The following is a 26,215-nucleotide window of genomic DNA, read 5'->3' on the forward strand; positions in this document are numbered from 1 at the left end:
TCTGTGTTCCAGCTCAAGCCTCCTTTGCCTGGAGAAGTAATGCCCAATATCTGCTCCCTGCTATGACTCTTTATAAAGCACTTCAGCATTTCATGTTACTTCATTTACCTTCGTAATAACAGTGTGGACATTTTTAAGAATCATGAAATATTTCATGCATAAAAAGAAATATATTTTGTACAGTTTAAGAATTATAATAAAATAAATATCTCTGTTCCCACAACCTAGCTTAAGAAACAGATAATTAAAAATGCCTTTGTAGGTCCCCCTATTTCCCAATCCATCCCTTCCCATATTCCTTCCAGGAATCGTCACTATTCTTGTATTTCAAATTGTGCCATGCTAAGTCACTTCTGTTATGTCCGACCCTTTGCGACCCTATGGACTGTAGCCCACCAGGCTCCTCTGTCCATGACAAGAATACTTGTCTCTCCAGACAAGAATACTGGAGTGGGTTGCCATGCCCTCCTCCAGGTGATCTTCCAGACCTAGGGATCGAACCTGCATCTTTTATGTCTCCTGCATAAGAGATGCAGGTTCTTTACCACTAGAGCCAACTGGGAAGCCCATATTTCAGATTATCAGCAGTTAAAAAAAGCCAAAAACAAACTTTTAGTCAGCTAATTACTAATATCTGGAAGATAAGAAGACTCTCCCAAGGCCACATACTTAGTAGAAGGCAGAATATATAGCCCACAGACTTCATGAAGCTTCCGAATATAAGAGGCACTTCTGGTCAGTATGGTTCTCCCTTCCTAAACCATCCTCTCCAATTTAACCACCTAGCCCTGGTGGCTCAGATGGTAAATAATCTGCCTGCAATGCAGGAGACCCAGGGTTCGATCCCTGGGTTGGGATGATTCCCTGGTGAAGGAAATGGCAACCCATTCTAGTATTCTTGCCTGGAGAATTCCATGGACAAAGGAGCCTGGCAGGCTACAATCTGTGGGGTCACAAAGGGTCAGATGTGACTAAGCAACTAACACTTTCACTTTCAGTGATAGATAAAATTAAAAATCAGACAACTCAAAAAAAAAAAAAAAAAATCAGACAACTCAAAAGAGGCATAGGCTTATAAGTAAGCAAACATGTCTGAGGACCAGAAACAGAACTGTAAAACCTAAGGCAGAAGCTCAAGCTTTTGGATTCAGACTCTGGGATAAAGGTGTTAAAAACAGATTCCAAACCCAGGCTCACTGCTATAAGCCTGGGCCAAGGCGGGGTTCCTCCACTCATGAAAGAAGCTGAAACAAAACAAAGACAGTTGTAGAACCCTGAGCAGACTTGGGGTCAAGGCTCACAGCAAACTGGAAGCCCAGGGTAGTGGCACCAGTGCCACAGGCCTCTGAGACACCAGTGAGTCCAGCTCTGCATCTGGACATGCCACAGCCCCAGCATAAACAGGGGGCACAAGCTCTTGATGCCATTATAAACAGCTGGGTTGGCTGGGGCTCTGGGGCAGCAACATAAAACTGCCGGGTCGGGAGGGGTAAGCCCAATGGAGGAGAAAGAGGGAACAAAGGATGGACGCCACAGATTCTAAGGCAAGGCCCAGCAGAGCTGGTAGGCCCCATCTGGGGCTCCTCTTATTTGCACTCAGATTGCCTTTTGAAGAGCTATCATCTGCTCTTCCATCCCCTTCAGTACAGGGCAGCCCCATGCTGTTCTCCATCTTCCAAAGCCCTAGGGCCCTGTCTGCTTGATCTCTCCAGCTGGGGCTGGCCCATCACACCCAGCACAAAGGCCTGGGTCCCAGCTGAGCTCCTACCCTCCGATTATCCCAGATTAGGGACCCTGTGACCATCTGGACATGCTGATAATGCAGGGGGGAGGGCAGTGGGATAGAGGCCTAGCTTCAGAGCCTGCCTGCTCCCACCCAGTGGAAAACACCAGGACAAGGCAAAGAAGGTGCTGTATTGCCCACCCAGGTAAAAGCCAGAGTGGAAAAGGTAGGAGCAAATCCAGGGCAAGCATTCCTGAGCCATGGGCATCTTCCCCAGGCTGAACACTTCTGTGTAGCCAGGCAGACTGCCCAGTTTCCCCCACACACAGCCATGTGTCCAGTGCTTGCTCATGCCAAGTGCCAACGCCCTTTCCTGCTGTCCAGGAGGGTGTCAGGCCTGGGCAGACCTAACACCCTCCACTCCAGAGCTGACCACTCCTTGCCTGTACCCTTAGCATCAGCCCTCCTATCACCTGACATTTGGCCAGGCCTCTGTGTGACACACTCAGGCTGCCTCTCGAGGAAAGAGGTCAGTTTCACATCACTGTGTCCTCCAGTGCCTGGAACAAAAGCCTTCCACTTTGGATTTCTATCTCGTAATACCTGTGAGGTACGTACTATCATGCTCCTCTTCTCCCTCCCATGCTTACAAATGAGGAACTTGAGTTGGGATTTGCTTACTTGGGTCATGGGCCTGGTGAGTGGTGGCAGAGCCAGCATTCCAGTTCAGGTCCACTATTTCCAAAGTCTGCTTTATCCGTGCATCCTCTGCTAATCTGAGAAAATGGTGTGGGATGCAGCACACTTTAGGAGATCCATCATTCCCACTGTGGGAGATTCCAGCCTGATCAGGTATTGTCCTGATCTTCTGGACTTGGAACTTGATGAGGGGAGACAGTGCTTATCCCTGGAGGCTCGCAGGAACACAAGCAAAAGGTGACAGCCACAGCCATGTGTCCTAATGTCCTGGGACGACTGGTTAGATCATATATACAGGGTCCCCCTGGCTCCTGGTCCACTGCTCTCTGGGCTCCCAGATTGCCTGCCGAATGTGAACTGTTACAGTAAGCTACACGACTGTACTTCTTGGTGGGCTTCAAAGGAACTAGGAAAACTTCATTTACTTCATACACAACAGAATAAAACTTGATATTACACAATCACTGTAGGACTCATTGGATTTTTTTATTGATGGTTGCACTGGGTCTTTGTTGCTGTGCTCAGCTTTCTCTAGTTGCAGTGCTTTCTCTTGTGCAGCACAGGCTCCAGGTACATGGGCTTCAGTGGCTGTGCACGGGTTTAGTTGCTCTGCAGCATGTGAGATTTCCTGGACAAGGGATCAAACCCTTGTCCCTAATTATCCCCTAATTGGCAAGTGGATTCTTACCCACTATACCACCAGGTAAGTCTTGGGTTCTTTTATTTGGGGGGGGGGGGGGGGGGGGATTCTTTTTGAAGTCTAAAATGTATCTATGCTGTGTATTTACCCACCCATTAGTATAGGAAAAACACAGTATACATAGTTTCCCATCTGCATTATCAGGCATCCCTGGAGGGCTTGAAATGTATGTGCTGCAAGTAAGGGATGTGCATGTGGAGGTACTACTGTACTTACCTGTTAAAGAATAAATAAAGATTTCGTAAAATGTAAAAATCTTATTTCTGAGGGAGAAAATAGAAAAAATTATCTTCTGAGATAGAAAATGTTGACTATCAGTTCAGTCGCATCCAACTCCTTTGTTACCCCATGACTGCAGCACGCCAGGCTTCCCTGTCCATCACCAACTTCCAGAGATTACTCAAACTCACCATTCAACCATCTCATCCTGTCATCCCCTCCTCCTCCTGCCTTCCACTTTTCCCAGCATCAGGTGGCCAAAGTACTGGAACTTTAGCATCAGTCCTTCCAATGAGTATTCATTGGAATATATTCATTGGACTGATTTGCTTTAGGATTGACTGCTTTGATCTCCTTGCAGTCCAAGGGACTTTCCGACACCTTTCCGACACCTCCGCTTTGCTCAGTTCAAACACAATTTTCAGTAACCACCTTTCTTGGCCCATTACAGAAAACTTTCTTCAGCTTGAGAAAGGATTCACTCCTGGAAATGTGCCACCCCAGAGTAAGGATAATGTTTTGGTATTCAGGCTCTAGTTCCTAGCCACAAGATGAAATACACATATACGAGCCTATTCCTTGGAACACAGTAAACGGTGATTAACCCAATAGCTATCCCAGTAATAGCTATCCCAGTGGGAGTACTTTTACCACCAAGACATGGTCTCAATTCCACTAACACTGACAAAAACAGTTGTTTTTGTTTATTACAGTTTATTACTGTCTAGTCAGTAGAAACATCCAATGCTCTATTAAAAAGGGGACAACACAGATGTCAGTATGCTCTCAACACAATTCACTACCTTTAGTCTTGTAGGATTTTCATGCCAGCCCGTCCCTCACTAGTTTCACCTGAATAAATGAAGACAATACAATTTCTTATAAATACTTATCAGCAGAAAACTCTTTAAATCCTCAGACTGAATAGTAATTAATTTAAGTACCCTTTTATACTTTACTAGAAGATAATGGATAAGAGAACAAGGACATAGAGATGTAGATTCTGTTCACAGCATTATAATGCTTAGGTGAACCTACTTCTGAACATCAGGCTCTTCAGCATTTGCTTTCCCTTAACCCCGAATTTCAGGTTGAGGCAATCAAGGTGCTGTACTGTTAATGATCAGCCTTCACCATCACCAGATTTACTCCCCCACAAGGAGAGGGTTACTTTGGTTTCTTCTGCTTGGGTTCTCTCATTCTGCCCCTCTCCTCACACAGAAACCAACAGGATCTTTAAGAAAAGCACAGAAACACTGTGAACCAGGCAGTCCTAAGAATCTATCAAGCAATGCTCCCATGGGGTGACATTACCCTCAGCCTGAATACTAGATGTAGAGTCTAGTAGGCCACGTGTCTTTTAAAAAGATTTTATTAAAGGTCTTTGCAGAGCAACATTCAGATTCCAGATCCAGCGGCCAAGGAGACCTGAAAGCAAACAAAGTACAGTAAGAACAGAAAATTCACCCGAGTATCTGGTTTGCATGAAAATTAATACACACGGAACATCGAGAAACAAACACCATAACAGGCATTAGGCATAGGAGAGGCCGTCTCTGTTTTAAGGGACTGCGGGAAGAATAGCTCATTACTATATAAGAGTGACCTGCAAATTCTGAACAAAGGAAGACAGTGCAAACACTCTTCCCAAAAGAATACCAGGGTTAAATGAAGTCCCTGGCTCCAATCTGTGTCCTCTCATGTAAAGCAAGTGTAATCTACTTTTTATTCACTAGGTGGAATACTGCTCCATTATGCCCCAAGAAGCCCTTACAAACATACCTATTACGCTGTGGGTACCGGCTGGGGCATGGCAGGCGGCTCTGGCTTCCCACCCTTCTGTTCAGAGATGGGGGTGGTGGGCAGTATTTCATCTTTGGGTTCCACAATGCTCACGTGATCAGGCAGAGGCTTCTTAGGGCCAATCTTACCAGTTGGGTCCCAAGGCAGCATGATCTTTACCTTGATGCCCAGCACACCTAGAAGATGCCATAGTTAAGACCTACCTATAGTTCCACTGCTCCCCACTACACAACAGAACAGGGCAGAAGGAAGAAAAGAACAGGTTACTCAAGCATCCTGCGTCTGTCCCCTTCTCAGACAAATGCCTCTAATCAATCAATGGACAGGACACTTTGCAAAAGGAACCCACGCACAGCACCACAGAACGTGGCACCGACAAGGACCAAGAGCAAGATGTGCCTTTTCTTGTGGGGAGCCGGCCTGCTCAAGGCCCAAATAGGCCCTGGGAAAAGGCCTTGAAGGGGGCCATTCCCTGTCCCGCCACCCCATGATAAAGTAGTAAAATATTTGCTGGGCCTCCTTTGTTCTTCCTTGAGAAAAACGTAGTAGTGACCTTCACTTAGTAGTTTATTTTGGGAATGCCAAAAACAAGATGTAAGCTTCTGCAATCACTTAAAACAAAGAATTGTATTGATCTGACAGACACCAGATGGCATTTTTTATGAATTATGTTTTCTGCTTGTACTAGTATAAAGGTAGCTGTTCTACTCAATAAAATAGCTGACTTGCCTAAAGAGCATTCAGCCCTCTCGACCCCATCCTTTATACTATCATCTTTTTTTTTCTCAGGCTTCCGTGTGGTTGCGGTCGGGACTTGTTCATTTTGCCGGCTGGTCCCGGCAAGTGGCGCCCGAACAGGGACTCGATTGGGCTACACGGTCGCAGCCGCCCAATACGTGAGTACAGAGGGGATCCCGAGAAAAAATAAGAGAAACGATGCCGAAGCACCGCGCTGGCTCCCGGAGAGGCTGGTACGCCAGACGGAGACGGTCGCTGACAGCTCGAATGGAGAGTATGCAGATACGAGAGAGGAATGTTCTGCCAACAGATCAACAACTGCATGAGTTCGTGGAACGAGCAAGACACATTGCTGCGGATACAACCAATCCACACATTTCTCTCTCCTACCTGGTGCTTGCATTAGCATGCGCTGTTATGAATCAAGCATTTCCCAGAGCCAAAGGAAATTTTTTTCTTTCTTGGACTCATTCCTATGCTGACTCTCATAATGCCTCTGCTTGTTGGGTATACACTGCCATGCCTTTGTCAGTTGTAAATGGCTTACCATGGTGGGTTTTGCCGATGAGTCAGAAAAAATGACCTGTGCTGTAATAAAAGTAGAATGTTGTGTGTATATCCCAGATTTATCTTCCAATGTGTCTGATGCTGTAAATGATCTTCAACATCAAATACTTTCCATGCAGGATTCCTCCCTTTCTTTTTGGGAGCAAGTTAAATCCTGGTTTACGAGTGATTGGTGGAAAAACCTGCTTACAGTGCTTGTTATTGTATTCTGTTTTCTTTGTTGTGGACCATGTATTTTACAATGCATTATGAATTTGGTCACTGAAAAAATTGTGAAATTTTCCCGTATTTTGAAAAAATAACCTTGTCTGCTTTTTCTCGAGGAATGAGTAGGGAGGCTCGGCCTTTAATAAATAAAAAAGGGGGAGATGCGGGGAGCCGGCCTGCTCAAGGCCCAAATAGGCCCTGGGAAAAGGCCTTGAAGGGGGCCATTCCCTGTCCCGCCACCCCATGATAAAGTAGTAAAATATTTGCTGGGCCTCCTTTGTTCTTCCTTGAGAAAAACGTAGTAGTGACCTTCACTTAGTAGTTTATTTTGGGAATGCCAAAAACAAGATGTAAGCTTCTGCAATCACTTAAAACAAAGAATTGTATTGATCTGACAGACACCAGATGGCATTTTTTATGAATTATGTTTTCTGCTTGTACTAGTATAAAGGTAGCTGTTCTACTCAATAAAATAGCTGACTTGCCTAAAGAGCATTCAGCCCTCTCGACCCCATCCTTTATACTATCATCTTTTTTTTTCTCAGGCTTCCGTGTGGTTGCGGTCGAGACTTGTTCATTTTGCCGGCTGGTCCCGGCATTTTCTGACTCGTCATCGTGTCATCACTGAAGGGTACACCAGTGGCTGAGACAAGGACAAACCAACTCTCTTCAATGAAGCTCAATAATGAACCCAAAGAGTACAGAAATATTCCACTATATCCCAAATTTCCCAAACACTGAAGAGCATACATAAAACCAGGTCTACCCATTTAAAGCCCACTGCCCCAAGCACTCCTGGCTACTCACCCTGTCTGAGGAGCACATGGCGCACGGCAGTGTCGACATAGTAGTTAACAGGGTCCCCACTGTGGATCATGAGGCCATCCACAAACTTCATGGACTTAGCCCTCTGTCCTCGAAGTTTCCCAGACACCACGACCTCGCAGCCTTTGGCCCCGCTCTCCATGATGAACCGCAGCACACCATAGCAGGCCCTGTGGGCACACACGGGACAGAGCCACGTGTGTCACCCCAGGCAGAACGCTCAACCCCGCCCGCTTCAGAGCAGGCCGCAGCCTGCACGGACTACGTTCAGTGTCCCTTCAGTGCGGAGGAAGTGTGACCAGAGCCTGCCCCAAGAGACAGAAACCTTCCACTCCCACCACACGCCATCTTAGGGAAACACATCAAGTTCCTCCTAATCAAGGGCTTTCCAAACTTGGCTGCGTATTATAGAATCGCCTCAAGGTCAAAATGAACCACTCAAACTTCAGTGTGTACAAAATTCACCTGGAGGGCTTATCAAGACAGGTTGCTGGGCTGTATTCCCCCGACTCCCCAATTCAGTGAGTCTGGGTTGGAAACGGAAAATGTTTATTTCTCATCAATTCTTACTGGCAACACTGATGCTGGCCCAGGCACCAAACTTCTGAGAATCACCGTTCTACATGGTGGAGATGGCAGTCAAACCAGGTATGCAGTCTTCTGCACATCCTTGCCTACGGCATTCCTCCTATGGGAACCTGTCTACAGCACAGCTTGCACATAGTGCTCTACTGTAACACCACCCACTTGTTTTAAACACTTGCGTCTTTACTAGTCTTCCTAACTAGGCTGTCAGTTTAGTGACAACATGGATTGGCAATGTCTTATTGTTAAAGTCCTCAGAGACTAGCTGAGCCTGTCACAGAGTCCACTTACTAAATTAACAAAATAGCTGATATACTGGTTCACAAAAGGACACAATCATAAGGGCTCTTACCTCCGCACAGCAAGGCCTCCTAGGAGCTTGTAACGCAGAGATTCTGCCTGGGCAATGGCACACAGTCCTCTTGTGGCTACCTTTTCAGCATAAAGCTTTAAAGAAACAAGGCACATTCTTAAACTTGTTACACTCACCACTGTTTTCAACTAAAAATCAGCACATTCATGATACAAACAGACACCACTCTATGTATCACTACACTTGTTCTCATTTAGTGGCTGAGTGTGCAACCCCACTGATTACAGTCAACCATGCTCCTCTGTCCTTGGGATTCTCCAGGCAAGAATACTGGTATGGGTTACCATGCCCTCCTCCAGGGGTTCTTCTTGACTCAGGGACTGAACTCACATCTCCTGCACGGGCAGGCAGATTCTTTACCAGTAAGCCACCTGGGAAGCCCTTCACTGTACTATTCAGTTCATTTCAGTCACTCAGTCGTGTCCGACTCTTTGCAACCCAAAGAATCGCAGCACGCCAGGCCTCTCTGTCCATCACCAACTCCCGGAGTTTACTCAGACTCATGCCCATCAAGTTGGTGATGCCATCCAGCCATCTCATCCTCTGTCATCCCCTTCTCCTACAGCCCCCAATCCCTCTCAGCATCAGGGTCTTTTCCAACGAGTCAACTCTTCACATGAGGTGGCCAAAGTATTGGAGCTTCAGTTTCAGCATCAGTCCTTCCAATGAACATCCAGGACTGATCTCCTTTAGGATGGACTGGTTGGATCTCCTTGCAGTCCAAGGGACTCTCAAGAGTCTTCTCCAACACTACAGTTCAAAAGCATCAATTCTTCGGCGCTCAGCTTTCTTCACAGTCCAACTCTCACATCCATACATGACCACTGGAAAAACCATAGCCTTGACCAGACAGACCTTTGTTGGCAAAGTAATGTCTCTGCTTTTTAATATGGTATCTAGATTGGTCATAACTTTCCTTCCAAGGAGTAAGTGTCTTTTCATTTCATGGCTGCAGTCCCCATCTGCAGTGATTTTTGAGCCCCCCAAAATAAAGTCTGACACTGTTTCCACTGTCTCCCCATCTACTTCCCTACTACCAAAGTATTAAAGCGCTTCTAATGCCCACATCTAACACACACTCAGGGACGTAGACTGAAGTGAACCATTCCTCATTTTTCTTCTACCCTCACCTTTCCACAGCCAAATCATGGAGATCAATTGGCAGCCAATCTCTCCTATGTATCATTACTATATCCTAGATGGATATAAATTACTGCTGCCTGCTTATTAAAAGAACTTCAACAAAATACCAATCCATTTGTAATACTCACTGATCACAAGTAACTTTTCAGGGTGATAATAGGAGTTTTCAGAAGCACCATCCTAAAGAGGGCTTCCCTGGTGACTCAGATGGTAAAGAATCTGCCTGCAAAGTGGGAGACCTGGGTCCAATCCCTCGGTTGGGAAGATCCCCTGGAGGAGGGCATGGCAACCAGCTCCAGCATTCTTGCCTGGAAGAATCCCCATGGACAGAAGCCTTGGGTCCATGGGGGTCACAAAGAGTTGGACACGACTAAGTGACAAAGCACAGCACAGCACCATCCTGAAGAGCCATTTCTAGGCCCACAGTAGCCTCTGGCACAAGCCAGGATCACTCACCTCTACACTGCCTTCAGGGAAGCCAAACCTCTTCTGAACCACAGCAGTCAACTCCCGGATCCGCCGGCCCTTCTCACCAAGTACATTCTGTGTCCTGAGAAAAATGAAGAGCAACAATTCACAGCTCTCATAACATTACAGATGTAGTTTTAAATCTTGCACATGTGTGGCAATTCATCTGACACAAAGAAGTATAAATTTTGGATGACAAGAATTAAGAGATCATTTTTTTTAATGCAGCTTAAAAACTCATTCACTAAGACTCAATTGTTGTTCTGCTAAGTTTACAAAACAAATCACCTTAGAGCAGATAACAATTACACATGATGACCAGAAAAAATGAATTTTTTACCTGGTGGCCAAGATAATGATTTCTGTCCTGGTTGGCGTAACTCGGACCTCAACTCCAGAGTACCCATCTTCAGCCAGCTCCCGAGTGAGAAACTCGTTCAGTTCAGCTTTGAAGATGCCATCAGCGACAAACTAACCAAAAGTAAAATGAAAATCAGGATCTGGACATAGGATCACTTTTCTAGCCCAGTCAATGCAACCCTAATCAAAATTCAACACCTCCAACCAACGTTCCAGAGGAAATACAGCAACCCTTCTCAGACAAATGCCTCTACGTCATCTTCTGGAAGTTAACTTTGACCCAGGCCCTTAAAACTGTGCCACAGAACGCGGCACAGGGTAGGGGGCACCTGGACAAAGAGAACACCTCCAGTCAGACTCGTCATCTCCTCTTCATTGAAGGGTTTTAAATTAAACCGTTTTACCCAGGCCCCTTCCCTCTATTTCCCCAGAACTTTTCCTTGACCCCCAGATAGAACAAGAAATTGTCAGTAACCTTCCCAACTGAGGTCCTCGGGGTCAGAAGGCTGCACCCAGACACGCCTGGGAAGAAGGCAAGAAAACACTGCTACCTCCCTTTCTCAAAGCTATGATTCGATGAAGGAAAAGGCTCATGCCCTCAAAACATCACGTTTACTAACTTTACTAACTACTGACTAAGAAAGGCTCACAAGCGCTCCTCCAGGGCACGAGGAGCCCTCAGTGCTCATCTCTGGTCTCCGCCCGGAACCGGCAGAAATCCGTCCCTCCTATCCCAGCCATACTGCTCTCGGCAGCCACGGGCCTGCGCTCAATCCACCGCCATCCGCAGCCCACAGGAAAGCGACACAGTCCAACCGCTGCCCCGGGTATAGCGAAGAGCTGTAGGTCTCGCAATAGCACCCAGAGAAGCTCCTGACCCGCGAAACGCGACAGTTCCCTGCAACCGGGCCCCAGGATCTCACCTTCCTCTTCTTGGAAATTTGCACGGCCATCTTGCCGCCGCGAGCCGCCGAAAGGAAAGGAAGTGGCAAGCGGGCGGAAGTGCGTATAAAGGGCGCTGTGCGACGACAAAGAACTGCGCGACCTCGACGCCTGTGAGCGTTCATGGGAAGTGTAGTTTTCACTTTGGTAAAAGGAAAGAGAAAAGCGCGGTGCAAGGGTTGATGCTTTTGAACTGTGAGGTGTTGGAGAAGACTCTTGAAAGTTCCTTGGACTGCAAGGAGATCAAAGCAGTCAATCCTAAAGGAAATCAATCCTGAATATTCATCGGAAGGACTGATGCTGAAGCTGAAACTCCAATACTTTGGCCATCTGATGCGAAGAGCTGACTCATTGGAAAAGACGCTGATACTGCCTTTAGAAAGCCTAAAGGCAGAGGAGAAGGGAAGGACGCAGAGGATGAGATGGTTGGATGGCGTCACCGACTCAATGGACATGAGTTTGAGCAAGCTCCGGGAGATGGCGATGGACATGGAAACCTGGCGTGCTGCAGCCCATGGGGTCGCAAAAAGTTGGACACAACTGAGCGACTGAACAACAACAACCATATCCAGAAACCTGGGGCTTCCCAGATGACACTAGTCGTAAAGAACCCACGTGCAAATGGAGGAGAGAGAGATGATGGTTCGATCATAGAGATGAGGGGTCGATCTCTAGGTCAGGAAGATCCCTTGGAGGAGGGCATGGCAACCCACTCCAGTATTTTTACCTGGAAAATCCCATAGACAAGAGGAGCCAATATCTCAATCAGAGCTTAAAAAATTCAGAGTTTAGAGTCCAGTTCTCATCAGTTTAAAACCAGGTATAAACACACACTCATCTGCTCACTTTATTCTTTAATGAAATAAAAGAATAAAAAAATAAAAGGGCTTTTCGGCTGAAAGCCCTCAATGAAATTCAGTGAGGCACATATCTCTTCCAATTTGTGTCCATTTCCTCTGTTGCAAACTGATAATAATAATATATATAATATGTATTAAATATTCTAAGGACTGTTTTAGGACCTTTATATTATTAATTCATTACCTCTACCTCACATTCATAAAGTCTGTCACAGCTTGTAACAGAAGTCACGATAGTGGCTCGCAATTCTTTTTCAATTAAAAAAATTTCCCCTTACAGATTTTATTACAAAAAATTTCAAACATACAGAAAAGTTGAAAGAATTTTACAGTGTACACCCATATATGCATCCCTTAGGTCCTGCAATTAACATTTTTTCCATATTTGCTTTATCACATATTTATCCTTTCCTCTATCCACCCAACAATGCATCTTTTGATACATTTCAAAGTTACTTTCAGACATCAGCACGTTTCATGCCTTAAACCTCCCCAATAGTTTTTTTTTCAGTTTTATTGATAAATAATTGACATACATCAATGTATAAGTTTAAGGCACACAACATAATGGCTTGATTTACTTATATCATGAAATGATTACCACAAAAGATTCAGCTAACACCCATCATCTCATATAGACACAAAAATAAATTGAAAACAGAAAAAGTTTCCTTGTGATGAACACTTTCATTTTAAATCTGAAGTTTGTTTCTATTTAAAACATTAGAAAATTTCTTTACAAAACTGTTTTACATTTTTCTTAAAAATATAGAAAATCTATCAAAATTGTGGCCCCACATTTTCTCATAGCAGCACTCTCCTTCCCCGTTATGTGGGAAAGCGTTTTCCAATGTGCCACGGTTCCTGGCAGCTTCGCTCACTGATTGTCTGGTCCTAGAAGCCATCTGAGCTTTTCCCCAGCGCTGAAACAGCTCTAATACTGAGATGCTCTGATCCTATAATCGTGGACTTAACAGAATTCTGGGGGGAGTCTGTATAGAGGGACCAGGGAAGATGGAAAGAAGTGGATGATCCAAAGGGACTTGCTGTGGACCTAATGTACCTTCATGATGGATTGAGGTTGAGGGGAGAACTGAAAATGACATCCACGCTAGATGCTTAGTGACAACCCTCACTGAGGTAGGAAAATCAGGAATAGGCTTTTTCTCCATGTCATCTCACTCTGTCACTTCCTCTAGGATTGGGCCTTTTCTAGCTATACCTGTAACTAGCATACTCACCTCACTGGGTTGGAATGGCCTGTTTATGCGTTTCTCCTACTAGACCATAAGCTTCATAAGTGCAGAGACCAAGTCTGTTTTGTTCATTACATCCAGAGTCTAGGATATGGCCTGACTCAGGCCTGGTGTCAATCAAAGTTTGATTGTCAAAGAAATTAATTAATGAATTTTGGTTTTAGATCAGTTCTTAGTAGTGTGGCTCATATAAATTTCCTTGTCTCTTACTGGAATACCCACAAAACCAAGTTGTAGAGACTCAAAGCTAAGGATCAGACCATGGAGAGTTCTTTGATGTAAACACTACCTCTGGAGTCTCCATGGTAGCTCATCTCCTGCCCCTTCCCAACGACGCAAGAGGATGCCTGCCTGGGTATTGTCCTCTGGTCCCAGGAGAAAACCCATGAAGGAAGCCTTTATCATGATGCCTTCCTCTTTATGTATTATAAGAAGACATTATATCACTCAAAATCACACTGTAAAAATAATAGTAGTCACAATACACTGAATTCCCATTAAAAGTAGGGAATGTCCTGGTGGTCCAGTGGTTAGGACTTTGCTTTTTCCCAAGGGCCCAGGTTCAATTGCTGGTCAGGGCACTAAGATCCCACAAGCTGCTCCATGTGGCCAAAAAAAAAAAAAAAAATATCTGACTTTGGGACTTCCCTGTTGATCCAGTGGTTAAGACTCTGTGCTTCCACTGCAGGGGTGCAGGTTCCATCCCTGGTCAGGGACCTAAGACAATGCATGCCCCACAGTGAAGCCAAAAATAAAATGTTGGGACTGTGAGAGTGAGTTGTTAATCTCTTCCCAAATATCCAAAATGTAAACAGGGTTTACTCAGTTTGGCCGTTCACGCCCCAGAAGTGTACCTGGAGCTGCAAAGAAAGGGCAATGTGTGTGTGAGTGCCACACAAGTCTTGTCCTGAAATTCCTGGGAATCAAAGGTGAGGCTTGCTTGGTGGAAAGAATATAGCCCACAGTTTTGGAGAACAGTGTAGTTACTTCAAGACCAGTACAGTGGAATCTCATAGAAAGTATTTAGCATACGTGGATCCAACTAGAGGAGCTTGGCAAAAAAAGAAAAGAGAATTTAGAGTGAAACTGGGTGTACCTGCCTCCCTGTTCCCTGAGCATGTGAGATGGAGGAGTAAAGAGCCCTTCTGCTTAACCAGGCTGCATAGGTCTTGCTTCCCCGAAGGCCTGCTCTTCCCTGAGGGTGAGCATCTAGCTGGGCTGAGTGTTCAGTGACTTATATTTTTTTCCTACAAGACCCCTGAATAAGCCGACAACTTTCTCTAGTGTTCAATAAAAGAACCAGGGATCTGTGCTGGTCCTGAGGGAACACTGGATTCACAGAGAGAGGGTACATCAGTCTCCACTAGAGCACCTCTTAAGGGATTACTGATCAAGGAAAATATCCACTCTATTTGGTCATCACTATTTTGTTTATTTATTTATTTTGGGCTGCACTGGGTCTCTGCTGCTGTGCATGGGGTTTCTCTAGTTGCAACGAGCAGGGGCTACTCTTCATTGTGGTGCTCAGGCTTCTCGTTGCTGTGGCTTCTCTTGTTGCAGAGCCCAGGCTAGGTGCTCGGGCTTCAGTAGTTGCAGTGACTAGACTTAGTTGCTCCAAGGCACATGGAATCCTCTGAGGCCAGGGATCCAAACCATGTGCCCTGCATTGTCAGGCGAATTTCCAATCACTGGATCACCAGGTACATCCCAGTCATCAAGTACTTTAGATAATAACACCTTCAAGTGAAATATGATGATGCCATCGCATTTTCAATGATTTGATTAAAATTCATCAGTGACTCACTCTGAACCTGGAACTGAGTCTCTGAATATCAACAGAACAATATTACAGGATAAATTTTGAAATAGTTTTCATTATTTTATTTGTTTCATTTATTTTAGTTTCATTTATTTTATTTGGCCTCACTGCGTGGCTTGTGGGATCTTAGTTCCCCAATCAGGGATGGAAGCTGGGCCGAGAGCAGTGGAAGCACCGACTCCTTACCACTGGATCACCAAGGAAGTCCCCCCAAATTTTTAAAATTTACTGTTTTGTATCATTTTTAAAAGGCTCACACTACTGATACCCCCTTCTCCAGGGGACCTTCCTGACCCAGGGATTGAGCCTAGGTCTCCATTGAGTTAAATAAAATATGCTATTAAAATTAAGCTCATCTGTTTCTTTTGCTTTTTTTTTTTCACGTGGCTACTAGAAAATTTAGTTACATATGTGGCTTTCATTTGTGACTCTTATACTTCCTTTGGCTAGTGCTGCCCTAATCTCTTCAACCCCAGAAATCAATGATGTCTTCTGTCTTTCCATGAGATTAGGCAAAGTGGCAGAGAGTAGGCACTTATTTCCCAGACTTACTGAATGAAAGATTACAGTGGAATTATGTGCCAATCTTGTTTTCCTATTTGCTTGGGATGCTGGGAAACTCAGAACTGTTTCATGCGAATTCCTGAGGTCCTACTCTGACCCAGATCAGCTCTGGACTGGAGCGAGGGTGGAGGAGGCCCCTCAGGCAGAATTCAGCTTTGTTTCTGGAGCCAGAACAGTGAGTCTGTCACAGCACCCTCTTCCACAGGACCTTTTTCTTCTATAAAGTGAGGCCCTGGGACTTCCCTGGTGGTCTAGTGGTTAAGGCTTGGCGCCTCCACTGCAGGAAGTGTGGGTTCAGTGCCTGATCAAGGAACTTAGATCCCACGTGCCATGCAGAGTGGCCAAAATATAAAAACAAAAATTAAATGGGATGGCAATAATCCCTAACCCACCCCATAGGATGATTTGGGATTAAATTAATTAATACAGACAAAGTATTTAATACTTAGTACATAGTAAACATAGTAGTGGAACATAATAGTGTTACTGAAAGTTGGGGTTTGGTTGCTTGACACTCAAAAGCCAACAAAGAGACAATCTGGTGGAAATGAAAGTTTGGTTTACTTCGGAGGCAGGCAACCGATGGGGAGGGCAGACTCCTATCCAAAGACTGACTCCCCACCACTGGCAATCAGTGGGCAAGAACTTTTATAGATGAAGGAAGGGAGTTACATTCAGAAACAGCACAGTCAGCTTTAAAAGTCATCTTGAAATCGGTCTTGCAGTGCCCTGATCGGTGTCCTCTTCATTCTTTTAAGTACAGTGAGTCTTTAGTTCCAGGATCTGCATGTTCCCATTTCTTTGAACCCAATTCTTGCAGTTGTGGCAGTTTATATCAGGGCTACAGTCCAGTCATCATGTAGCTAACTTCTTCCACCTGGTGGGGGTTTCAGTCTCTGTGAGACAGTTCAAAGGCTCAGAATATTAACTATAGCCCTTGAAGAGGAACTAAAGGTCCTTGACTATGCTTAATGGCTAAACTATTATTATTTAGTCTTGATAGACTATTTTCCTTTGTTTCAGCATTTCCTCACTTCTCTGATTAAATTTATTTTTTGGCCAAAGTTTTTCCACAGACAAAAGGCAGGCTGAGGACATGAGGGGCAAGGGTCATAGGGTCCTGCTCCATTTCAGTAAGTGCTGAAATAGCTTTAGTTACTACTACTCTGATCCACCGCCCATATCAGGTCATGGGGACATTGAATCTGGCAGAGCTCCTGCCCTCCAGAAGCTCAGAGTTGGGGCTGGGTGCTGGGGATACAGATAAGTAAATAAGTGTGATAAGCATCGTAAGTATCAAGGTAGGGACAATAGGGCACTGAGGAGGGCAGAGTGTTGGAGAAGATGTCACAGAGTTCCAACCCTTGAAGAGAGGTTTACAGGACACTCAACACTTATGTGTTGCCAGACAGGCAGACACACAAGTCAGAATGAATGCGAGCAAAAGAAGGACTCCCCCCAGCATTATGAAAATAGCTTCTGATTAAAAAAATAAAATACATTCATAAAGAATTGAAAAGATAGAGAAGCAAATAAATATGCCACTCTTCTGGTTAAGCAGCGTAAACATTTCGGAACACATGTTTCCAGATCTCTCTCCAGGCAGTGAGATGCTCTGTGATGAATGGTGTACACCTGCAGTGTCACACAGATGGGATCACTGCAATGCATGGGCACCATTGAAGGACACTGGTGTCCTGCCAGGGGGGTCCCCAGGGAGTGGACAGCTTGGTCAGGGGGCAGGAGGGTGCAGAAATAATGAAGCCAGCTCGTTCTGTTTCATGTCCCACTGCTACCACTTGCAAGCTTTGTGATCTCAGGCAAGTCACTTAACCTGTCTGAGTCTCAGACTCTTCGCTTGGGAAGTGAAGAAATGATCATTAACCTCCTGGATTTCTATGATTGAATAAATGGTGTCTTTAAAGCACTCAGCATAGTGCCTAGAATGTGGAAAGTGTTCATTAAGTGGGACAGATTATCACTGCTTTTAGTGCAAATAAACAACTTGGCACTTAGGTTTATGCTAATCTTCAATGTTTTTGGTTAGGGTGAGTCAACTTGCTAACACTAACATGCAGGCTCACACCTCTGCTCTTTGCAGAAGGCCAGGACCCACCAATTCCTTTCACACACACCAGGCACTCTTTGCTATGAGTAGAAGGACCAGACTATAATAATGTAAGGGGCAGAGAAGTCTTCCTTAAAAGAAAGATATGGGAAAAACTGTGTCAGAGATCAGACTGCGGAAGCAGAAGGACATGGCCAAGGGAGAGAAAAAGGCCAAGGAGATCCTAACTCACCAGGCTTCCTCCAGGCGTATGAGATCAGCGTCTGGTCTGGGGAGGTGGGGCCCCGAGGACGGCTGCAACAAGGACCTGCCCCATGGCCAGTAAGGGCTAGGAGGGGGAGGGAGGGGGTAGGCAGGCAGGTTAAAAAGACCTTTCTTGAGGGGATGCTACCAAACTCAGATGAAGGACGGCGAACACAGCTGGAGCACGCAGAGACAGTGAGTTTGTCTAGTTTGATTTTGGAAAGTGGAAATTCCATCATTCCTAAACCGGCTCTCCCAAAGTGCTGCGAACTTCGCCCTCTGGCGGCCACAACTGACAACTACAGGGCCTTGATCAACTCCCAGTAAAGGGGTGGGGGGGGGTGGGGCTGGAGCTGGTGCCCTCCCCCCAGACACTCTTCACCCTGTTGTCTGGTCACTAGCCAACTGGGCATTTTTGGTTAACCTTGTGCAAGGGGCTGAGAATATGGGACAGTACATAACTGGGAGGTGAGCATTCTCCACACACACACAAGAAGAGGCTAGAGGCTGGCTTCCCAGGATCTGACTAGTGGAGTCCATACATTAGGTCTGAATATACCATGACTCCACTAAGGTGACTGGAGGACAGAAGCAAGATGGTAACAAGTCAGTGCTATCAAATGCCTAGCTTCCTGCCCAGAGCCAGGCCATGTGAACGGTGACTGGTTAGCTCAGAGATAAAGGGAGTGGGCAGGAGCCAAGGCCTGGCATGAAACCATCACTGGGATACAATGGGGGGCTGGCTGCCTCTCTACAGCAACAAGTGTAGAGAGATGTCATTAGAACTCTTTGATCTAGTTCTCCAGACTCTGATTTCACAGGCTCAGAAGCCCCAGAAGGGGTCCAGGCTCTTAAGTTACCTCTACTTAGCCTTGACCTTCCCCAGAGAGACAGTGGCCATGTCTGCTTCATGAATGTTGCAGGCCTCCACGAAGCCAATGAACTGGGGAGAAATTGGGAGTAGTGGAACTTGTCTCCACAGCTGATGGGGGGAATGTAAATTAGCACAGCTGCCTTGGAAAGTTTGGTATCCTGAGGAATGTTGGTTGTGGGCCCCCAAACCCCAGCAATTCCACTGCTGAGTTATACAGCTAGAGTGCTGATCTTCATTTTTTTGTGCTCACTTTCTCTCTACAAGAGTTTGAAGGATGCAGTTTTCCTTTGTCCATTCCAAGTTATGCAGAACTTTAACACAGGTAGAACTTTTCATCCTAAGTAAAAACAAATTCAGAAAGATTATGATTTCCAGTATCATCATAATGTAAACTCTTGAAAATAAAGCAGTTAGTCATTCTTTTAAATATATCCATAGGAATATAAATGCCACAGTGGTTCAAACTCACAATTATCCATTTTAAAGATAGACAAACAAGTATTTCTTGAACAGATACATTTACATATTGTTTCATTTTCTCCTTGATATTATATATATTTCCATTCCGCACAACACTGGAAAATCCAGAGTTCTCTGTGGAGTGGATCCACAACCTCGTCCCCTTCCATTCTTCTTGCCCTGGTTGGCTGACTTAACTCGGCTCTGACTCAGATGAGTGATTTTCCAGGAAGATCCCAAAACAGCCAGGTGTTTTTCTAGTTCAGTGACCCGTTGAAACTTATAGTTTTTTTCCATTACCCCTGTTTGCTCATCAGGAAGGGTCTGAACCAGGATCTTAGCATGCAGGGGCTCAAGTGCTTCTAACCACAACACTCTTCAAAGATTGCTGCTTATGTAAACAACGAGGGAATTTCACACACTAATAATTACATGTATTGAGAGCTTATAATGTACCAGGCACTATGCTAAGTATTTTATAGGCCATTATTGCCCGATTATCCTCACCATGCAGGTTAACCTATTTACCACACTATTAATTCATTTTACCAACAAAAAAAAAGTGTCTTCTAATGTCAAAACCTTATCTCCCCCAGATAAAATTACTTACTAATATCCAGGAATTTAAAGAATTAGGCAATATCACTTTCCAGACATTACTGATAATGTTCCACCACTAAGAAGCCACAACTGAAATGAAGCAACTGACAAAGAATTAATCTCATAAATATACAAGCAACTCCTGCAGCTCAATTCCAGAAAAATAAGCAAAAATAAGCTCAATTCCAAAAAAATGGGTCAAAGAACTAAACAAACATTTCTCCAAAGAAGACATACAGATGGCTAACAAACACATGAAAAGATGCTCAACATCACTCATTATCAGAGAAATGCAAATCAAAACCACAATGAGGTACCATCTCACACTGGTCAGAATGGCTGCTATCAAAAAGTCTACAAACAATAAATGCTGGAGAGGGTGCAGAGAAAAAGGAACCCTCTTACACTGTTGGTGGGAATGCAAACTAGTACAGCCACTATGGAGAACAGTGTGGAGATTCCTTAAAGAACTGGAAATAGAACTGCCATATGACCAGCAATCCCACTGCTGGGCATACACATTGAGGAAACCAGAATTGAAAGAGACATGGGTACCCCAATATTCATCACAGCACTGTTTATAATAGTCAGGACATGGAAGCAACGTAGATGTCCATCAGCAGACGAATGGATAAGAAAGCTGTGGCACATATACACAATGGAATATTACTCAGCCATTAAAAAGAATTCACTTGAATCAGTTTTAATGAGATGGATGAAACTAGAGCCTATTATACAGAGTGAAGTAAGCCAGAAAGAAAAACACCAATACAGTATATTAATGCATATATATGGAATTTAGAAAGACTGTAACTGCCAAAGTCCAGCCCCGACAGGACCAGGAATACCCAAGGGATGAGTGGCATCATCGAGGAAAAAGACAGACAGACACACACACACAGGAGATTGTGTAGAAGAGGTAGCTTTTTTTATTTTTAGGACAGCTCAGTTTTTATAGAATGAACGTTACCTCCCCCTTAAGTTACCACATATTACATCAGATATTGTTTCATGCTTCTGTCAATATTTTTTTCCCCTTGTTTTTCCACTATGCATTCATCTAGAACGTTTCCGATTACAGGGTTTATTCTTAAATGTCCCATACATGGTCTTCTTGCCTCAGTGGCCTAACATTCTCACTCTAACAAAAACAGTGAGTGAGTGAGTGAAGTCACTCAGTCGTGTCCGACTCTTTGCGACCCCATGGACTGTAGCCTACAAGGCTCCTCAGTCCATGGAATTTTCCAGGCAAGAGTACTGGAGTGGGTCACCATTTCCTTCTCCACTAACAAAAACAATGTCCTACAAATCTCAGGTACAGTGTAAATTCTTTGGACAATAAAACAATACCTGGGAATGGTCACAGTAACATGTTTGACGTTTCTGAGAATAGTACCATGAGAAAAACCTTGATATTTTTCTTTACCTGAAACCACAAAATCTCAATTTACAATGATTAACTATTAAACAGCAAAAACACCTCTAAAGCAGCAAAACGCCTCTGTTAATAGTGAGATAATGGCAGTGAAGCTGGTTAATATAAATCTTCTATTGAAATCCTATGTATCCCATTTTCTAACTTTACAAAAATACCCATAATCTCATGTTGTTTAAAAAAAGGGAAACAAATGAACAAATAGCAGCAAGGAAATAGCAATAATGAAAACCCTCTCAACCAAGGAGCAAGTAAACTGAAGCAGTACATCTACTTCTAAATCTAAATGCCTCTACTCTTTTCTATTCTCGAACATTATAATCTTTTAAGCAAGCAGCCAAACTATACCTGTGGCCTTTTCTTTTTTGACTTGATGTTTATGGTCGTGTCCTGAGCCAGAGCAATCATGAGCATTTCCAAAAAGGCTTGGACTTTTCCATCGAGGCCTTATTACTATATATTATATTTCCAAAAATTAATAGAAAGCCCAACAGCAGTAAGACAGAGGAAGAAAGGGACATACCGGGCCCTCAGCACAACCTCGAGGGGAAGAGCTGCCTTGCAGATTCCTTTCTCATCCCGGCGGCTCCCGAGGGGACATATTGGGCCCCGGGCAGCCCTGTGTGAGGAAGAGCTGCCTTGCAGGTTCCGCTCTCATCCCGTGAACTTGTCACGGTTTGGGCACACCCAGCAGCTCCCGACATATAACGATGACCCTATATGCAAGACAGCAAAAGAGACACAGACGTAAAGAACAGACTTTTGGACTCTGTGGGAGAAGCCAAGGGTGGGATGATTTGAGAGAATAGCATTGAAACGTGTATATTATAATATGTCCAGGTTCAATGCATGAGACAGGATGCTCAGGGCTGGTGCACTGGGGTGATCTTGAGGATGGGATGGGGAGGGAGGGTCAGGATGGGGAACACATGTACACCCGTGGCTGATTCATGTGAATGAATGGCAAAAACCACCACAATATTGTAAAGTAATTAGCCTCCAATTAAAAGGAAAAAAAACAGAAGCCGCAACTGGAGAAGTGAAGAGAAGTTGATGATACCTCCACTTTAGCTACCCTGAGACCTATTGTGTGTGCTGTCCTTAGACAGTCCTTGCGATCCTATGGACAGTAGCCCGCCAGGCTCCTCTGTCCATGGGGATTCTCCAGGCAAGAATACTGCAGTGGGTATTCCTTCAGGAATACCTTCCTCCAGGGGATCTTCCCAACCCAGGGATCGAACCCAGGTCTCCCAAATTGCAGTCAAATTCTTTACTGTCTGAGTCACTAGGGAAGCCCTAGAACTATTGAGAAGACAGTAACTAGGGACCAGAATGGGCTTCCCTGGAGGCTCAGACGGTAAAGAACCTGCCTGCCAATGCAGGAGTTGTGGGTTCAATCCCTGGGTTGGGAAGACCCCCTGGAGAAGGAAGTGGCAACCCACTCCAGTATTCTTGCCTGGGAAATTCCGTGGACAGAGGAGCCTGGGGGACTACCGTCCATGGGGTCACAAAGAGTCGGACACAACTGAGCGACTAAACAACAAGGGCTCAGAATAGTTCTTAAATTACTTCTGCGGAAAGACTTTGAATTAACTAAGATCAAAACAGGATGGTAGGTGAGTGAAATAAATGTTTTGGGACCACAAAGTGTTTCAGGATACCAAATCCAGCCCAGTATTTCCAAGGGATGGCGCTGAAGAGCAGAACAGCTCGGAGAGGAGCCGCTAGAGGGCGGCAGAGCACAGTGAGCCCGCCGTCCCGGGTAATCCAGCCGCTGCCCAGATGTGGAACGCAGAGACGCTTAGTCCCTCAGGCTTGCCCTACTGTCTGCGGCCCCGTGGACTCTAGCTCGCCAGGCTCCTCTGTCCATGAAATTCCGAGTAAGAATCCTGGAGCGGGTTGCCATTTCCACTTCCAGGGGGAATCTTCTGGACCCTGGGAAAGAACCCGTGTCTCCTGTGGTCTCCTGCATTGCAGGCGGATCCTTTACCCTAAGGATTCTTTACATCGGAGAAGCCCAGATGTGGGGGAAAATCCAAATGAAAAAGCCTAGTGGGCAGGCTGAGCACATTAACCGGCCAGCCCTCACCACCCTCACCACTGATCCCACAGCTTCTTCTGAAGGGGAAGGGAGGCAGGGGCCTAAAGGAAGGTTATGGAACAGCACTGTCCAATAGAAACACAATATGCGAATTTTCCAGTAGCCACTTTACTAAAGGAAAAAAGGAACAGGTGACGTTAATTTTAACATTTTAAAATTTACCCTCATGTATCCAAAATGTTATCATTTCAACATGTGATTAATATAAAAAATTATAGGGATATCTTACTTTTAAATTTTTTGCTATACAGCAGAAACCCACACAGCACTGTAAAGCAATAATTAAAAAAAAAATTTTGGTATTAAGGTTTTGAAATTCGATGTGTATTTTCTATTTATTATAGCACTTCTCCTTTTGGATGAGCCACAAATTTCAAGGGTTCAATAGCCACTCATGACTATTGATATTTAATTTCTCCCAGGTAAGTACCCCATGCTGGATGAGGGCCTTCTGAGGATTCCAGTAGTGTCCCAGGGTAAAGATCAGACCAAGGACCCCTCCTGGTCCAGTCTACAGCCTTGACCTACAGCCCCCTCCTCCTCCCCGGAAAACACCTCCCATACAGGTTTCTGCCTGGTGCTCTTTCCTCTGTAAAGCCCTTTCCCCTAGCCTAGCCCCACTCCTTAGCCTGTGTTCCCAGAAGTGTTTGGGTCATACCTCTAGACACCTGTCACGTGACATCACGAGTTATGCTGGAATCTAGTTCCTCATACCAGGGCGTCAGCCTTTTGCCTAGTGACAAGGCCCAGGCCCAGGGCAGAGAGCTGGACATGTTTGGTTTCTGGCTCTGCTGTCTACTTAGTTGGTACTGTGCTTGTATTAGTCGCTCAGTTGTGTCCGACTCTTTGCGACCCCATGGACTGCAGCCCACCAGGCTCCTCTGTCCGTGGGGATTCTCCAGGCAAGAATACTGGAGTGGTTTGCCATGGCCTCAGTACCTTAAACAAAAATCTTAAATTCACTTGCTTCAGAGGTGTCATGAGTGCTTTTATCAAAAAGGATTCCTGATATATAGTGGATGTTTTCTGAATGCTGGTTTCTTATCATCAAAGATAATGACTGTGCTATATGTGTCTCTGAATGAAAATATGTTAGTTTCCTTACAACCATTAAATGGCATAACAGTAAATTGATATGGAAGGCAACTTGGTTACAACCTGAAACTCATCAAATACACTGCCCTTTGACCTAGCAATTCCACTTCTAGGGAATTATATACCAGGTTGGTGCGAAAGTAATTGTGGTTTCAGGTAGTGAATTTTAAATTGTTACAACTGGATTCGAGCACATCTCTATTAATCAAAATAAGAACCATTACAATCAACACATTTTTGCCAATGAGAAATGTTTGTTTACTCCTGTAGGTTAAAAACCCAAGCTTTGGGATTCAACAAAGTCTTGGAAAGAATTTTCTGCCTCCTCCTGGTTGTGAAAGCCTTTTCCCTGCAAAAAGTTGTCGAGATGCCTGAAGTGCTAGTCAGTTGGCTAGAGGTCACGTGAATACGGCAGATTAGGCAAAACTTTGTAGCCCAATTCATTCAACTTTTGAGCATTAGTTGTGTAACGTGCAGCCGGGTGTTGTCCTGGAGAAAAATTGGCCCCTTGCTATTGACCAGTGCTGGCTAGAGGTGTTGCAGTTTTCAGTGCATCTCATTGATTTGCTGAGCATACATCTCAGATTAATGGTTTTGCTGGGATTCAGAAAGCTATAGTGGATCAGCCTGGCAGCAGACCACGAAACAGTGACCATGACTTTTTTTGGTGCAAGTTTGGCTTTGGGAAGCGCTTTGGAGATTCTTCTTGGTCCAACCACTGAGTTGGTTGTCGCCAACTGTGGTATAAAATCCACTTTTTGTCGCATGTAACAACTCGATCAAGAAATGGTTCATTGTTGCTACAAAGAATAAGATAAGACACCTTTCAAAATGATGATTTTTTTGATTTTCAGTCAGCTCATGAGGCGCTCACTTATCAAGCTTTTTCACCTTTCCAATTTGCTTCAAATGCTGAATGACCATAGAATGGTTGATGTTGAGTTCTTTGGCAACTTCTTGTGTAGTGGTAAGAGAATCAGCTTCGAAGATTGCTTTCAACTGGTCATTGTCAATTTCTGATGGCCAGTCACTGCACTTCTCATCTTCAAGGCTCTCAACTCCTTTGCAAAATTTCTTGAACCACCACTGCACTGTAGGTTCGTTAGCAGTTACTGGGCCAAATGTGTTGCTGATGTTGCAAGTTGTAACTCAAATAAGAAAATAGCTCAAATTTGCTTTTTGTATAACATCATTTCCATAGTCTAAAATAAATACAAAATAAATAGCAAGTAATAAATCTTCAGGAAAAAAACTAAAAGTGAGAAATGTGCATTAAAATGATGTATAAAATAACCACATTTATTTAGGAATGTATTCCAATATCAAACAGCAAATTTCAACAATGTAAAAACAGCAATTACATTTGCACCAACCTACGAATTCGGCAAATCAATTTCTCCCCTATGTGAGAAATTATGTATGCACAAGAAAGTCATTGTAGGAAAAGGTTGGGAGCTACCTAATTGTCAAACACTAGCGAGCTGTTTAA

At 44.6% G+C, this 26,215-nt stretch overlaps 1 protein-coding gene, 1 non-coding gene and 1 pseudogene across 2 annotated transcripts; all 3 read right to left on the reverse strand.

Moving 5' to 3' along the window:
• Nucleotides 1–4,695: 4,695 nt before the first annotated feature.
• Nucleotides 4,696–11,451, reverse strand: RPS3 (ribosomal protein S3). The gene is made up of 7 exons (XM_065944865.1): nt 11,334–11,451; nt 10,391–10,521; nt 10,039–10,132; nt 8,419–8,513; nt 7,464–7,651; nt 5,124–5,320; nt 4,696–4,769 (listed from the first exon to the last, which is right to left on the reverse strand). Exons 1-6 carry the CDS (start codon nt 11,361–11,363, stop codon nt 5,127–5,129), a joined length of 732 nt encoding a protein of 243 aa, XP_065800937.1. The 5' UTR covers nt 11,364–11,451; the 3' UTR covers nt 4,696–4,769; nt 5,124–5,126.
• On the reverse strand, nt 10,642–10,791 carry LOC136176119 (small nucleolar RNA SNORD15). Its single transcript, XR_010664497.1, has one exon. It is a non-coding gene; the product is annotated as a small nucleolar RNA SNORD15 (small nucleolar RNA).
• Nucleotides 11,452–24,927: 13,476 nt separating the features above from the next.
• Nucleotides 24,928–25,925, reverse strand: LOC136175062 (histone-lysine N-methyltransferase SETMAR-like; annotated as a pseudogene).
• Nucleotides 25,926–26,215: the final 290 nt, after the last annotated feature.

This window comes from Muntiacus reevesi, chromosome 9 (genome assembly GCF_963930625.1).
Source record: "Muntiacus reevesi chromosome 9, mMunRee1.1, whole genome shotgun sequence".
Taxonomy (NCBI): domain Eukaryota; kingdom Metazoa; phylum Chordata; class Mammalia; order Artiodactyla; family Cervidae; genus Muntiacus; species Muntiacus reevesi.